We start from the raw sequence: 17,433 nt of genomic DNA on the forward strand, positions 1-17,433 counted from the left end.
AACATTTAAGAAACAATTAGACAGGTACACGGATAAGACATGTTTGCAGGGATATGGATCAAACGCAGGCAGGTGGGACTAGTGTAGCTGAGTCACGTTGGCTGGTATGGGCAAGTTGGGCAGAAGGTCTTGTTTCCCCACTGTATCACTATGACTCTATGACTAAAACAAAAAGCCTGTTCATTCATTTTCTTTTGGAAAGAAAATACTCCATCCCTGTGCATGGATCCTGGCCCAGCTTTTGATCATAGCCTGTAACTGAGCAATGTCTTTTACAGCAAAATCTCCCGTGGTGTTCCTACAGAGGGGTGGAAATGCCGCAGCCTTGTTGAGGTAGAAGCCAAAGATCTGATTGAAAGATAGGCATTGAATTAATTAATAATCTGAGTGCTTTTGTTTGCATGTCTTTTTTTTTCTAGAAATTGGATACTGTGTCACCTGACCTCCCGCACCTCATCAATTCTTTAAACGTTTGCCAGATGAAAGACAATGAACTTATCCTCGTGAGTGGATTAATTGCTCCAGGAAGTTGTCAGGACAATGCAGATGATTCCCAGGTACGTCGCATGTAACTTGCTCACATTTTGGTGACAGGATACTAACAATAATAATAATAATAATAACAATAATAAATTTTATTTTTGGGCGCCTTTCAAGAGTCTCAAGGACACCTTACAAAAATTTAGCAGGTAGAGGAAAAACATGTAAGGGGAATGAAATAAATAGTAGAGACATGACTAGTACACAAAGTAAATACAGAATTCAATACAAAACACAGTATGAGGCAATTAATACACAGATGAAAAGGCAAACTCAAATTCACAAATATAACATCACCTGGAAAAGTTGTTAAAATGTGATTAGGCATTTAGAAGCACGGGTAAAATGAACAGCCAACCAGGAAACCTAAGGGCGGCACAGTGGCTCAGCGGTAGAGTTGCTGTCTTACAGATTCGATCCGGACTACCGATGCTGTCTGTACGGAGTTTGTTCGTTCTCCCTGTGACAATGTAGGTTTTCTCCGCGAGCTCCCATTTCCTCCCACATCCCAAATACATGTAGATTTGGAAATTAATTGGTGTGTAGGGTGCGAAAGTAGAATAACATGGAACTAGTGTACAGGTGATCATTGGACGGTGTGGACTTGGTGGGCCGAAGGGCCTATTTCCACACTGTATCTCTAAACTAATCTAAAACAAGATATGATGTGACAAATACCCCCATATTGTCACATCAAATCTATGTCACAGCAACTATTTAAAGAAAGGTTGTTGAGAGGACATTGTAGTGCATTGAGTTAGAAGTTAATCTTGTTCCCATTAATATTAGAAACCAACAATAAATGATGATGTTGAAACCGCTACTTTGCAACACATCCTAACTAGAGGACAAATATTACTTGATAGAAATGTGCATATTTTAATTGCATCATTATTAAAATTAATTTGCAATCCCATCACACCTCCGATTGAAAATATTGCTCCAGGCATTTCCCTGATGTTAATAACGTCACAGTTTATTGTTTGTAAGGTGTTAATATTGCTGTTTGGTCCACAACATAATATTTCATCGAAATGGATAAAGACATCTGGTTTCAGAGAAGGGAAAGTAACATTAGATTCAACAGGTGGTATATCCTGAGGTTCAGGCTAAAGTATAATATTGGGCAACAATAATCTGCATTTGGCAGTTAACCTCGTTTGTGAGTAATTAGTAACACATCTTCAATGTCTCATGTGTGTGAGGAAGTCAATGTGAAAGACAGCAAATAAACACATTTGTAATTAAAGCAGCCATTGTTAATTGAGCTTAACTAATGCTTTTTCTACATAAACAAATTCATGTTCAGCAATCAGTTTCTTACTTACATAAGTAGAATAATAGTCATGCAAGTTACAACCTTGCAGATGTCCTCAGCATCAATGCCATCTGCAAAGCATTGCAATGGGTAATTTGCCCCTTTAAAGGTGTGAAGGGCTAGATACCCATGTTACCATGCGGCCATAACACTAACATAGAAAGAGCATGGTTTTAATATCCTTTGAAAAACATCCATTGTAATATCGAAATTTGAAAGCCCACGTCAAGCTTCAGGCAGGCATATATCATGAAACTCAGAGATAGAAACAAACAGTCTGTAAATTTCCAGGAACTTAGCAAAATCTTTGCAAAATCACTGAAATCAGCCAGTCGATTCTGGGTGATCGCAGCACCACCTTCTCCACTTCAACCTCTTTGTTAAGAACATGGAATGTAATAGAAATGGAGACGGCGTAACAAAATATAACATCATAAGTTCAAGAATTGATGCACTGATTTCAAAAGAGAATCAAGTATCAAGTAGTATCAAGTATCAAGCATCCTTTATTGTTATTCAGACTTTTCAGTCTGAACAAAACTTCGTGCCTTGCAGTCATACCATAGAATAAAATAACAAATCCCACAATAAACACAGTCCACCAGGCCCTCCTCACTGTGATGGAAGGCAAAAGTCTTACGTCCTTGTCTCTTCCCTCCTTGTTCTCCCTCTGCGTTGAGGCGATACAGGCTTCCGATATTGTGACTCCGCCGGGTGATAGTAAGTAAGTCCCGCGGCTGAATCCGAGCTCCGCGAACGGGCCGGTTCAAACTCCGCGGCCCAGGGCAGTCGAAGCTGCCAAAGCTGCCACCCTCCAGTCCAGCGGACGAAGCTATTGTTGCGGGAGCTCCGGATAAACAGGCCACCAACCTGGGATGTGCGAGCTCCCAACGATGTCGTTCACTGGGCCCGCGGCTGAGTCCACTGGGCCCGCGGCCAAGCCTCCGAGGCTCCGAAGTTGGGTCGCCGCCACCGCAATTCCACCACAGCCCCGAAGTCAGCCAGCCTCACATTCGTAAGTCCTGGCTGGCTCTGCCTCCGGAGCCTCGAGGTTGGTCCCAGTTGGAGGCCGCCAGCTCCACCATTAGGCCTCAGCGCAGACGGAGACGGAGACGGGGGATATGACAAGAAAAGGTTGCATCCCCCCGAAGGAAGAGACTAAAACAATTCCCCCCCCCCCCCCCCCCCCCCCCCCCTCCCCCCCCCCCCCCCCCCCCCCCCCCCCCCCCCCCCCCCCCTCCCCCCCACACATACACAACTAAAATAAACTAAAATTAACTAAAACAGAACAAAAGAAAACAACAACAAAAGAAAAGACAAATGGACTGCAGGCGAGCCGCAGCTGCTAGGGCAGCGCCGCCACTTCCCGCCACGAGAATGGCAGCAGCTGGAAAAAAGATTCTAGGACAAAAAATGAGTGCAGATGTCACATGTGCACCTGTGAGAAGATTAACAGACTTGCTTTGTAAGCATTAAAGTCCCACTTATCACACTAGATTGGTCAAAGTACGATTTTGAAAGCAAAGTAACAGTGCCCATTGTTTTTAGCAAACTCGTCATTTAAGGGGCTGTCCCACTTGGGCGACCTAATTGGCGAGTTTAGAAGAGTTTAAAAAAATGACATGTTGAAGACCTCCTTCGATTATGTAGAAGACCTTCTTCGACCTCCTTCGACTATGTTGAAGACTAGCTTTGACTAGCTACAACTAGCTACTATTAGCTTTGGGAAAATTGGACACCGAATAGTGGAGATTGAAGATGACCTCCTTCGATCGCTTTCGACCTCCCTTCGACTATGATGGAGACTATCTACGGCTACCTTCGACTACCATTGCAGAGTGTGGTGAAAATTGCCCAACTCATCACCGGTTCCTCGCTCCCCTCCATTGAGTCTGTCCAAAGCAAGCGTTGTCTGCGGAGGGCGCTCAGCATCGCCTAGGACTGCTCTCACCCCAACCATGGACTGTTTACCCTCCTACCATCCGGGAGGTGCTACAGGTCTCTCCGTTGCCGAACCAGCAGGTCGAGGAACAGCTTCTTCCCGGAGGCTGTCACTCTACTCAACAATGTACCTCGGTGACTGCCAATCACCACCCCCCCCCCCGGACACTTATTATTATTTATTCAAATCATTTGCTATGTCGCTCTTCCAGGGAGATGCTAAATGCATTTCGTTGTCTCTGTACTGTACACTGACAATGACAATTAAAATTGAATCTGAATCTGAATCTGAACCTACGACTAACATGCCAACCTACAACGACCTACTACGACTAAACCTACGAGTAAAAAAAGTATCGATTTTTTCCATGCGACCTTTTTTTACTCGCTGGCATGTTTTAACATATTGAAAAATACACCGCGGCCTAGCTGAGGCCTCGAGTACGCGGAGACCACTCTCAAGCATGAAGAAGAGTTACGAAGACCTTCTACGACCTCGTGTCGACCATCTGCGAGTATGAGTCAAGGGCAAACTCGCCAGAACTCGTGGATTAGGTCGCCCAAGTGGGACAGCCCCTTTAGGCTATTTGAATTGTTAAGCCATTTTTTACTACTTTGTGCAACAACGTTAGTGGCAATTTCCTGAGCTTCCTACAATTAAATTTCACTGAAGGAAAACAAAGTACCTTGGAAATACTTCTTCAAGTAAATGATTGTGATATGGAATAGAAAGTAATGGAGGTGACAGTGTAAGAGATAAAATTAAAGTAACAAGTACTGATCATTAAATTAGTCCTGGACATTAATTTTAAATTGTAATACAAATTAATCATTCAAATTTGATACTGCTCTGAAGAAGTCACAAAGAGTCACTCAGTGCAGGTCCTGTCCAGATTAAAACATGGTTAAATTCCTTAGAACTTCCACTCGGTGGCACAGTGACACAGCTGGTAGAGTTGCTGCTTCACAGCAGCAGGGACCCGGGTTTGATCCTAATCTCGGGTGCTGTCTGGGTGGAGTTTGCACATTCTGCTTGTGATTGCATGGTTTTTTGATATGGGTCCTCCAGTTTCCTCCCACATCCCAAACACGTGCGGGTTTGTAGGTTAATTTACCTCAGTAAGTTGCCCCTAGTGTGTTAGGAAGTGGATGAGAGAGCAGCATAACATAGAACTAGAGTGAACAGGCGATCGATGGTTGGCGTGGACTCGCTGGATCAAAGAGTCTGTTTTCGTGCTATATCTTTCAATCAATTCAATCAAAACCCAGCGGAAGATGCCCACAGTCCCGCAACAGCCAGCAAACATATCCCGCCGTTCTCCCAAATGATTCATAACGTGTGGGCTGTGCATAACTTGGGGAGGACCTATACTGTCTATGTGTCATACTTTCATTTTCTTCCTTTCCAAAAGAACCACTATTGAACAAATGGGTTCAACTTTGCAAAGTACAACAAATAGAGAGCTGTGTTATGAACCTGTTATCAACCGATCAATGCCTTTTAAAATTCCTTTCCATTTTAATTACTGTACTATAAGTTTTATATTTTAATTAACAAAACATTATAAAATTTCCAATATAATTAGTGAGAGTTCATTACTTTTTTAATTAGTTGGGCTATGTTTTGGTTTGGATTTCTGGATCACACCCAGAGCTCTGGAACAGGCAGTAAATGGTCTTTATTGCAGCAATTGTGAGCTATTTATTAGTCACACTAATTAAATGATTTTTTTTTTTAATGAACAGATAGGGCAGAATTGTTTTTCTGCTACATTAATACTGCAATCAATTACATGGTAGATTTTGTGACATTATGGTCAAGAGAGCATAATTTTAATCAAAGGATGATATAATTATAATTATACAATTAAAATATTCAATTCATATTTCTCCATACAGCCCAGATGTCAAGTTTATGATACTTTATTTTTGAAAGGTAGCTTGAAACTCTGTTCACCATCTTCAATAATATCTGAGGCATTATAAATATCAAACGTAACTGTGTTCGGGAAATGAGCTCTAAGTGCAGCAATAATTCATCAACCTTTACAAGAGTCTCTCTTCTCCAATTTAGGGCAGGGTATTCTTATTGATCTCTTCTCATTTGATATCGATTGCCTGAATGATCCTGCTTTGGTTACACGCGAGATGGAAGGAAGAGTATCATTGTCTAGCGCATAGTTTTCATTTCCGATCCAATTACGGAAGAGCAGCTTTCCCTGAGATAGAGACCTAGAATCCTAAACATATCCCCCCATGTACCCATCAGCCACACTCATCTTAGCATCCTGAACACTTTACATTGGCCATAGTAAATACATATTCCGTGTCGGAACTTCCTCCTGCCTGCCTGCCTGCAACACACCGTTTGTTCGTCTCAACAGTGAGGGGACCAGCTCAAGAGCATAGATCATAGAGCAGAGTGGGTCAGCGGGTGATGGATAACAGGACAGCGGGCGGTGGAGCTTACTGCTGTGACAGCGCGAACAAGGAACCAATTGAGGTTACTCGCGCTGACATATGGAGTAAGCTCCACCGCCCGCTGTCCTGTTATACATTGCCCGCTGACCCGCTCTTGAGCTGGATGTTGGCATGATCCCCTCCTTCTCAATGCTCCTGCCCTCCCCACAACTTTACCACTGGCCAGACTCCCCACATGCTGTGAAAGGAACTCTCCCCCACCACCCTGTCCAGCAGCGCTGTCCTTTTACAGCCGCTTCCCATCAGCTGCTAGCAATGAGGGATAGTCTTGGCTATCCCTCAGTACAGCAGCATCGGTCTTGATCTATCTTTCTTGGCAAACAACCTAACCTTCGCACCCCCATGAGAAATTTTATTTAACTCTGAAATTGAAGATAGACTGCTGGAGTAATTCAGCAGGACAGGCAGCGCAGCGAATCTGGAGTGAAGACCTTTCTTCAGACTGAACTGACTCTAGTTGGTGAGAGTACTTGTGATTGTCTGAAGAAGGGTCTCGACCAGAAACGCAACCCTTTCCCCAGAGCTGCTGCCCGTCCCGCTGAACCACCACAGCCCCCTGTGTCCACCATCAACTCCAGAGTCAAACAAAAAACACAGAGTGCTGGAGGAACTCAGCGGGCAAGGCGGCACCCGCGGAGGGAACGGACCAGGAGCCACCTCGAGCCAGGACTCCCCCCCCCCAACCCCAACAGAAAGGAACCGCAGATGCAGCCATCACCGCAAAACGTCAAATGAATCTGAGAATGCTGAGGCGACAGGGTGAGAGAGAGAGGGAGTGAGAGAGGGAGTGAGAGAGCGAGAGCAACATGAGAAAGGGAGTGGGAGAGAGAGAGAGTGCGTGAGAGAGAGGGAGGGAGGGAGAGAGTGAAAGATAGATAGACACAAAGTGGGTTGTTGGTGAATTACTTTACCTGCACACCAAGAAGAAGCCCGTGCTCATGGTCCGGAGCTCTCAATCATGACAGTGAGCTTTAAGAAATTCTCAATGTGTCATCATTCCTCAATAAATGTAATTGTGTTAAATTAAATTCACGGAGTCCCGTGAATTTTATTCGAAGGAACGTAGCATCATTAATACTTGGTCAAAACACAATTACATTTACTGAGGAATGTGGATCGATGCATTGATGATACATTGTATAACTACGTGTTAACTACTGGCTGTTAACAAGTGCTAACAATCGTAGTTAACAAATCATTTTTGTCTGATGGCTGGTGTAGCGGTTTTTATCTATGCTCATTTTTTTTTTAATCTGTATTTAACAAGGCAACTGTTTTTTTTTTAATCTGTATTTAACAACGCAAATTTGTATTTCTGTACGAAAGACGGAAAATTAGCGCAGGGCCCCCTTAGGCGCGGGGCCTAATTGGGCGCAATCGGTCGTATCAGATTAATGCCTGCCCTGTCTGCAGTTCCTTCCCACACATAGAACAATACAGCATGGGAACAGACCCTTCAAATCACAATGATTGTGCTGAACATGATGTCAAGCTAAACTTATCTCAACTGCCTGGACATGATCCATATCCCTCTCTTCCTTGCACTTCCATGTGCCAATCTAAAAGCCTCTTAAACACCACCATTATATCTGTCTTCACCACCACCACCACCTCTGGCAAAGTGTTCCAGTTCCCCACTGCTCTCTGTGTAAAAATACTTGCCCCGCACATCTCCGTTAAATGTCTCCCTTCTCACCTTCTGGCCATGCCCTCTAGTGTCAGTCATTTAACCCATGGGGAGAAAGGTTCTGACAGTGTACCCTACCAATGACTCGCATAATTTTACAACCCACTATCAAGTCTGCCCTGCCTACCGTATTGCTCTGTTTCCAGTTCTCTTGCACAGTGGGCACATCATTGACCCTGTGAAAAAATAAAGCTGCATGTTTCAATCCAACAAAGCAAAAACAGTGCCCTCAACCATATAACCAAATAACCATATAACAATTACAGCACGGAAACAGGCCAACTCGGCCCTTCTAGTCCGTGTCGAATACTTATTCTCCCCTAGTCCCATCTACCTGCACTCTGACCATAACCCTCCATTCCTTTCCCGTCCATATACCTATCCAATTTATTTTTAAATGATAAAATCGAACCTGCCTCCACCACTTCCACTGGAAGCTCATTCCACACAGCTACCACTCTCTGAGTAAAGAGGTTCACTCTCATGTTACCCCTAAACTTCTGTCCCTTAATTCTCAAGTCATGTCCTCTTGTTTGAATCTTCCCTACTCTCAATGGGAAAAGCTTATCCACGTCAACTCTGTCTATCGCTCTCATCATTTTAAAGACCTCTATCAAGTCCCCCCTTAACCTTCTGCGCTCCAAAGAATAAAGATCTAACTTGTTCAACCTTTCTCTGTAACTTAGTTGCTGAAACCCAGGCAACATTCTTGTAAATCTCCTCTGTACTCTCTCTATTTTGTTGACATCCTTCCTATAATTAGGCGACCAAAATTGTACACCATACTCCAGAATTGGCCTCACCAATGCCTTGTACAATTTTAACATTACATCCCAACTTGTATACTCAATGCTCTGATTTATAAAGGCCAGCACACAAAAAGCTTTCTTTACCACCCTATCTACACGAGATTCCACCTTCAGGGAACTGTGCACAGTTATTCCTAGATCCCTGTTCAACTGCATTCCTCAATTCACTACCATTTACCATGAACGTCCTATTTTGATTTGTCCTGCCAAGATGTAGCACCTCACACTTATCAGCATTAAACTCCATCTGCCATCTTTCAGCCCATTCTTCCAAATGGTCTAAATCTCTCTGTAGACTTTGAAAATCTATTTTATTATCCACAACACCACCTATTTTAGTATCATCTGCATACTTACTAATCCAATTTACCACACCATCATCCAGATCATTGATGTACATGACAAACAACAGTGGACCTGTGGCACCCCACTAGTCACCGGCCTCCAACCTGACAAACAGCCATCCACCATTACTCTCTGGTGTCTCCCATTCACCACTAAGATAAAATCAAAGTACAACTATTAATCTGAACTAACTCCATTAAAAGACTGTTGGTTTTAATCGTTTTTGTTTTTTAAATTACTCCATGTATTTCAAACAGGTTTTTTTTTCAAAGAGCGATCCATATTGATTCATTTACATTTTTTTAAGGATCAAAAGGATGAATCCGTCAAAGATTCAGAAGATGAGTGCCTCCCACCTCCCGCGCAGTTGCCCAAACCCCCGGATGTCTGTTTGGTTCAGTCAGGAAGAAGGTGCAGAAAGAATGACATGGCCTGTCTTATTTATGAAATCAACAAATGCATGATTGGCCTGGATTATTTCAAAGGAAAGAAAAAAACCCTTGTCAGCACTGCCAACTGGAAGGCAGAGGAGGAGACTAATTACTCAGGTTCATCCGTTGAGGAGGACTTTCTCACTGCTTCTGAACAACTCAATGATGAGCAAGATGAATCTAGCAATGAACTAAAAGGTAAGGTTTTACTTTTGTTAATTACTTGTCATCAATACGCATTAATAATATTTACTGTGTAGGAAAAAACTGCAGATTCAATACGATAGAACTTTATTTATCGCAGGAGGGAAATTGGTCTGTAAATTGCTGGAGTAACTCAGCGGGACAGGCAGCATCTCTGGAGAGAAGGAATGGGTGACATTTTGGGTCGAGAAAGTTTGAAGAAGGGCCTCGACCAGAAACATTACCCATTCCTTCCCTCCAATAATATTTACTGCTCTGAAATTTAATACAAGGACTAAAACCAACACTGGACTAAATCAAAATGGCTTATGAACAAAAAACAATGGTATAGAGTTTTATTTCTGTAATTAATTATTCCTCTACACATTTGTAAAGTTTGTTTCTCAATTCTTAAAATGTGATTGATGGTCAAGGAACTCCCAAATGCTTCATTTCTGTTAAGGGTCATAGATTCAAACAGCATCTAAGTAAAGGTAGATACAAAGTGCTGGAGTAACTCAGCGGGTGAGGCAGCATCTACGGAAAGAAGGAATGGGTGACGTTTTGGGTCGAGACCTCTCTTCAGACTTAAGCATCTAAATTAATCCCACTTACCTATGTTTCACCCATATGCCTCTAAAATGGTCCTTTCAATGTAGCTGTTCAAATGTATTTTAATTGTTGTTATTGTACCTGGCTCAACTACTTCCTCTGGCAGTTTATTCCATGTATATACCACCCCCTGGGTGAAAAAGGTACCCCTCAGATTATTATTAGATCTTTTCCCTCTCACCTTAAACCTATGGCCTCTGTTTCTTGATTCCACAACCCTGGGAACAAGACTGTGTGCCTTTACCCTATCAATACCCCTCATTAATTTATACACCTCTATAAGGTCACTCTTTGGCCTCCTACACCAAGGAATAAAATGTTAGCTTGTCCACCCTCTCCATATAACACGGTCCCCCGAGTCCTGGCAACATCTTCGTAATTATTTTTGGCACTCTTTAGAACAATAGCATTTTCCTACAGCAGTTAGCCAAAACTGAACCAATATTTCAGATTCAGATTCAGATTCAGATTCAATTTTAATTGTCATTGTCAGTGTACAGTACAGAGACAACGAAATGCAAACGCAAGTGCAGTCTCCACAATGTGTTGTATACCTGCAACCACAGGTCCTAACCTCTGTTTATTGATGAAATCTATATGCTTCTTGATGATGGCCAGCATTTCAAAAGCCTTCTTCACCAGTCTGTCTGTGACACCACTTTCAGTGAACTATGTACACTCTGTTGCACAACACTCCTTAGAGCCATAACATTCACTGCAAAGTCCTAGCCAGGTTTGACTTCCCAACGTGCAGCACCTCACACTTACCTTGAATTAAACTCTATTCTTCATTACTTGGATCACTTACCCAACTCATCGAGATCCCGCTGTAATTCTTGAAAACTTTCTTCATTGTCTATGATACCACCTATTTAAGTGTCATCTTTAAATTTACTAGCCACGCCTTGTACATTCTCATCCAAATCTATTATACAGATTCAATTCAATTCAACTTTATTGTCATTGCACAAATACGAGTACAGGTACAACAAAATGCAGTTTAGCGTCTGGTCATAGTGCAAGATAGTAGAATTAAAAATAAAAGTACAAAATAAAAATACAAATAAAAATACTGGTTAACAATGTGTGGACTGTGGATGAATTAAACTGGTACATAGGCAAATAAATGTATACAAATGGGAGAGTCTAAAGATAGCTAGCGACGGGACTGTGTGTTCAGCAGTGTAATGGTGTTATTGAAAAAGCTGTTCCTCAGCCTGCTTGTGCGAGACCTGAGGCTCCTGTACCGCCTCCCTGATGGGAGGAGGGCAAATAGTCCATGGTTAGGGTGAGAGAGGTCCTTGATGGTTTTCCCGGCCCGTCTCAGACACAGTTTGTGGTGGAGGGCATCCATGGCAGGGAGCGGGGCACCGATGATGTGCTGAGCGGTTTTCACCACCCGTTGCAGTGCCTTCCTGTCAGCTGCGGTGCAGCTGCTGTACCATACCGTGAAGCAGGTGGTCAGGATGCTTTCGATGGTACAGCGGTAGAAGTTGGACAGGATCTGGGGGGACAGGTGAGCTTTCTTAAGCCTCCTTAGAAAGTAAAGGCGCTGCTGCGTCTTTTTGATCAGTTTGGTGGTATTGAGGGACCAGGACAGATGACAAACAACAATGGACCGGCACTGACCCCTGAGGCATACCATTAGTCACAGGCCTCCACTCAAAAAACAATCTTTCACCACTAATCTCTGCCACCATCAAACCACTTTTGCATCCAATTAATAGTTCACCCTGGTTTGCTTGTGATTTAACCTTCCAGAGTAACCTCTCATGAGGAACCGTATCAAAGGCCTCCATACGTACTGTCGACTACCCTGCCCACATTGATCTTCTTGGATACTTCTTCAAAAAACATAATCATATTAATGGGACATGATCACCCATACATAAAGCTGTACTGATTATAACTAAATCAACCTCTGACTTTCCAAATGCATGCATAACTTATCCCTCAGAATTCCCTCCAGTAACTAGCCTATCACAGATGATAGGCTTACTTGTCCATACTACCTAGGTTTTCTTTGCTGTCCTTCTTGAATAAAGCCACAGCAATAGCCACCCTCCTAAATGTGGCACAGTGGTGCAGCAGTAGAGTTGCTGCCAGGATGTAATCCTGACTACGGGTGCTGCCTGTATAGGGTTTGTACGTTCTCCCTGTGACTGTATGAGTTTTTTCTAGGTGCCCTGGTTTCCTCCCACACTCCAAAGAAGTACAGGTTTGTAAGTCAATTGGCTTTGGTAAAATTGTAAATTGTCCCTAATGTGTACGGAAGTACTAGTGTACGGGGTGATCGATAGTCAGTGCGGACTGGAGGGCCTTTTTCCACACTGTATCTCTAAATTACAATGCCTTCCTCCTGTCTTCTTGCATTTCACCAAGGCTAATGAAGATTCATGTATCTCAGTCAGGACCCGCAATTTATTTGTATTCTAGGATATACCTAATCAGGCCTAAAGAGATTGTCTACCAACATACGTTTTAAGATTTCCAGCACCTCCTCTACTGTAATGTGTACTATCTCAAAGCCATCACCATTAACTTTCCTGAGTTCTGTACTCTTCATGTCTGTCTCCATGGTAAATATTCAATATTCAAAACACATTGAATAGTCACAGCTTGATATACTTGCCAGATTTCAGTGCAACCTGCAAGAACAGTGCAGAGTGTAAGCCAAATGTTTTAGCAGATGGGCCTACTTACTTATTATTCTTTGTAGCTCTAGCATTGAGCCCTGTGACAAGGCTCTTTGTTCCTGTGTTTGGTAAGTATTTGTGGTGTCCTAGCTGTGCCCTTGGTGTTTAGTTCAGGCTCCACAGCTCTTAACCACAAAGTGCTGGAGTAACTCAGTGGGTCAGGCAGCATTTCTGGAGAACATGGATCGACGATGTTTCGGGTCGGAACGCTTATTCAGACATCCAGATGTTCTGACCCTAACTTTATGGGCCTGGGATGCTTGAAGAAATGCCCTGACCCAAAATGTAGCTAATCCACGTTCTCCAAAGATGCTGCCTGACCTGCTGGCCACACTGGCACTTTTTGGTAAACCAGCATCTGCAGTTCCTTGTGACTCCAACTCTAAACCACATCGCGAGAATAGGTTATAAAGAAAATTAGTGGGGGAGTGAGAATAATCTAAGAACCAGCGTTGACTCGATGGGTTGTGGCCTCCTTCTATATTGTAAGGAGATATGGAAAAATGGAACTCACCTGTAAACTTTTCGCGGAGATCGCCAGTGGTGGAGCTCCAACCGTCGCGGCCTTGTCGGCTTCGGAAGCCGCGGTCTCCGGTAAGGAAGCGGCCGTTCCAGGTGTCCCAGGCCGCTGTGAGGACTCTCCCGACTCAGGAGCAACACCACCCGGCGAGAACGGCCTGGAACATCGGGCCTCCGTAGAGGCAACTGTGGATGCCTCAATAGGCCCGACTATGGGTGAACTGGGGTTGGGGACTGAACATTGTGCCTTCCCTCATAATGGAAACCATTGTGTGGGGATGTTTTTATGTTAAAGATTCTTATTGTTCCGTTTCCAAGATGGCTGCCGGAAGGGAGAGTGAACGCTGGCGCGATTAGCTGCCGCTGCTCTCTCTTTGAATTGTGTATTGTTGATGTCTTTACTATTTATTTTTTTGTTGTTATCTTTATTTATTTATTTATTTATTTATATATATTTTTTGTTTTGTTTCATTCCGCTTACATGTTTTGCAATCTGTTTACTAAATTTTGTAAGGTGTCCTTGCGAGTCCTTGAAAGGCACCCATAAGTATAATGTATTATTATTGGAAGCACACAGCATTGATGAATCTCGGGGTTGGTTTTGGTGTTATATGTTGTTGATTTCCAAGTTGTATTGAAGCTCCTGTAGATGCTCCTGTCTTTGTCGGTTCTGTTCCAGATGTCCTGACACATTTCACCATCCTGGCAGATGGTGCTGTGTTAATTATGTGCATGTTTCTGCATTGGTGAGAATAAGGTCCTCTATCTGTGCTTGTAATGGTGAGGCAATTTGAAAGGTTATGCTATCTGTTTTGCTGTGGATATATTTAAGTCCTCTTTACTCACTGAATGTTTGTCTGTTTGTTATTTCTTGTGTGTGGTGCTGAGTATGTGATAATATGGAGCATAGAATATAAATATGCCACTCATTGAGATCATAGAACATAGAACATAGAGCAAAGAACAGTACAGCATAGGAACATTTGCCCTACAATGTCTGCAATGAATATGATGCCAAATTAAACTCATCTCCTCTGCCGGTACAATATCTATATCACATCTGATAATAGATACAAATTGCTGAAGTAACTAATCGGGCCAGGAAGCATCTCTGGAGAGAAGGAATGGGTGACGTTTCGGGTCGAGACCCTTCTTCTGACTCATCTGATCATGACTGATTTTCAACCTCAACACGATTTTCCTATAGTATTCCCATATCTCTTGTTTACCTTAATGTCCACAAGCTATCAGTCTCTGTTTTGGATGAACTCAGTGACCAAGCATTCACAAAACTCAGGGGTAGATGATCCCAGAGATTCACTGCCCTCTGAATGGCAGATTTTCTCTGAATATCAATCTCAAATAGAACTGTATACCCCTTATTCAGGGAGCATTTTTGGACTCCTAAACTAGGTTAAACATCCCTCTGGGCCCAGCCTATCAAATTCTGCAAACATTTTTAAAATTTCAATAAGATTTCCTCAATACAGGCCAAATCTACTCAATCCATCCTTAAAGACAAATCCATCACTTCTGGAACCACTCAAGTGAATCTTTACTATATTTTCTCTAAATTGGTTCTTTGAAAAGAGATTGAACTATAGACAACAGACCAGATAATACTCTCGCCTAACCTTTTCACAAGTGCAGCATGACACTTTTGTATCTGCACTTAAATCCTCCCTTAATAAAGCACAATGCACCATTTCCCTTCTCATTACTGATGCACCTATATGATGGCTTCCAGGGACTTGCGTACAAGGAGTGCAGGTTCTGTTGCAAAGTCTTCACAGGATGAGAAGAATGTGCTTCTGATGTTTTCTATTGTACACCACATTGTGAATCTGTGGAATTCTAAGCCACAGAAGACAGTGGAGGCCAATTCACTGGATGTATTCACGAGGGAGTTAGACATAGCTCTTAGGGCTAACGGAATCAAGGGATATGGGGAGAAGGCAGGAACGGGGTACTGATTTTGGATGATCAGCCATGATCATATTGAATGGCAGTGCAGGCTCGAAGGGCTGAATGACCTACTCCTGCACCTATTTTCTACGTTTCTATGTTTCTATCAGTAGCAGTACTGATGAAAATGCAAGGATTATCCTTCCTTGATAAATTCCTGTTTTGACATCAAAACTGAACTCACTGTATATTTGGAGTAGAAGCTTCGATGATACTGACTGTATGGAAGAGTTGCAGCAGAGCAGCAGAGGGAAGAATTAAAATAGTTTCTTTGGAAAGTTGAGCCAGTGAGTTTCCAGCCAGTGCAGCAAAAATGATTGGCCATTTATTTTTCAGGGCAGGATTTAGGAAGCATTTCAGACTGGTTATATGTGAGCCACACCAGCAATAAAAAGAAACCACGGTGTAATGAAATGGCACTTGTGGTGCAGCAGTGTTACAGACTGAGGTTCAGTGACTGAGGACTATGTGCTGAGGTTTGTGACGACATCGAGCAGAGGTAATGTCTTTTACCTTTACTGTACAGACTTGGTGCAGTTCAGATGGCATTTAGGGCAGTGGTACCTCCTCCTGCAGGATGGGGGAGACCAGGGAAGCTTCCAGTGAGCAGAGCTGTGGGAAGTGTGCCCATCTGCAGCTCCTGACTGGTTGCCTCAAGGAACTGGAACTAGAGTTGGGCGCGCTCAGGATCATCGTGGATGGTGAGAGCTTTATAGATAGGAGGCTAGGATGGTCACAATTAAGGTGTAAGCTGCAAGTAGTTGGATGACCACCAGTAAAGATAAAGGCAGTGAGTGGGATTTCCCTGTGGCCATGCCCCTCAGTACTACTTATACCTCTTTGGGTACTGTTTGCGTAGAAAGACCTTTCAGAGGGCAGCAGCAGTAGCAATTGGGTCTGTGGCATTGTGGCTGGCTCTGATGCTCAGCCAGAACGGGTGATGCCAGGCAGAGCAATAATAATAGGAGGCTTGATAGTAAGGGGGACAGATGGGAGAGTCTACAGCTGCAAGCGAGACAATGGGATGGTGTGTTGCTAGGACTTGAGGGACTGAGATATGTATGGAGAGGTTGGGCTGACTCGGACTTTATTCCTTGGAGGAGTAAAAGACTAAGGAGTGATCTTACAGAGGTGTATAAAATCACGAGGGCCATAGTTAAGCATGCAGCCTTTTTTCCAGAGACAGGGAATTGGAAACGAGAGAGCATAGATATAAGGTGAAATGGAAAAGGGACCCCAGGTAGTGCGTATATGGAAAGAGCTGCTAAAAAAAGTGGTTGAGGTGGGTATTAAAACATTTAAAAGACCTTTGACAAGTACATGTACAGAAACGGTTTAGAGGGTTATGGACCAAATGCAGGCATATAGGATGGGCTGTATCATGGTAGCATGGATGATTTGGGCTGATTGTGCCTGTTTCCATGTTGTATCACTCTGTTGTATATGTATGCAGAACACTTCTGTGAATGCTGCCAAAAAGTCCTCTCAAAGTCTACGTGGAGTTGTTGTTTTGCGTTTTGGGTGTTATTCTGTTGTGTTTCATTCATATTTGGCTGTGCATCCACAATTTATGAAGAGAACAACTTGTTCTTTTCTGAAGAAACCATCATTTGTTTTCTTGGAAATTTTTGCTATAATTCCATTAGTCAAGTTATCTGGATCTCTATCTATTTGCAAACTGATGTTAAAATATGGGCCAGGATAGATGCTATTAACAATAAAGAACACTGCAGATGTTGTAATCTAGAACAAAACCTGAGGCTTCCTCTGAAATAAGATGTTTCCAATAGTGGCCAGAGCTTCAGAATTAAAGGATGGTCCTTTAGGAAGGAGATGCGGAGGAATTTCTTTAGTCAGAGGATGGCGAATCTGTCGAATTCATTCCCACAGACGGCTGTGGAGGCCG

General features: G+C 43.0%; 1 protein-coding gene across 1 annotated transcript in view; it reads left to right on the forward strand.

Annotated features, from left to right (window-relative positions):
- Positions 1–17,433, forward strand: part of sphkap (SPHK1 interactor, AKAP domain containing) — a 145,043-nt gene that overhangs the window by 83,519 nt on the left and 44,091 nt on the right. Inside the window, exons 5-6 of the mRNA XM_055645559.1 lie at positions 420–557; positions 9,429–9,750. Coding sequence (XP_055501534.1) covers positions 420–557; positions 9,429–9,750 — 460 coding nt within the window. The remainder of the gene's footprint in view (positions 1–419; positions 558–9,428; positions 9,751–17,433) is intronic.

The sequence above is a fragment of the Leucoraja erinacea genome, chromosome 14 (assembly GCF_028641065.1).
Source record: "Leucoraja erinacea ecotype New England chromosome 14, Leri_hhj_1, whole genome shotgun sequence".
Classification (NCBI taxonomy): Eukaryota; Metazoa; Chordata; class Chondrichthyes; order Rajiformes; family Rajidae; genus Leucoraja; species Leucoraja erinaceus.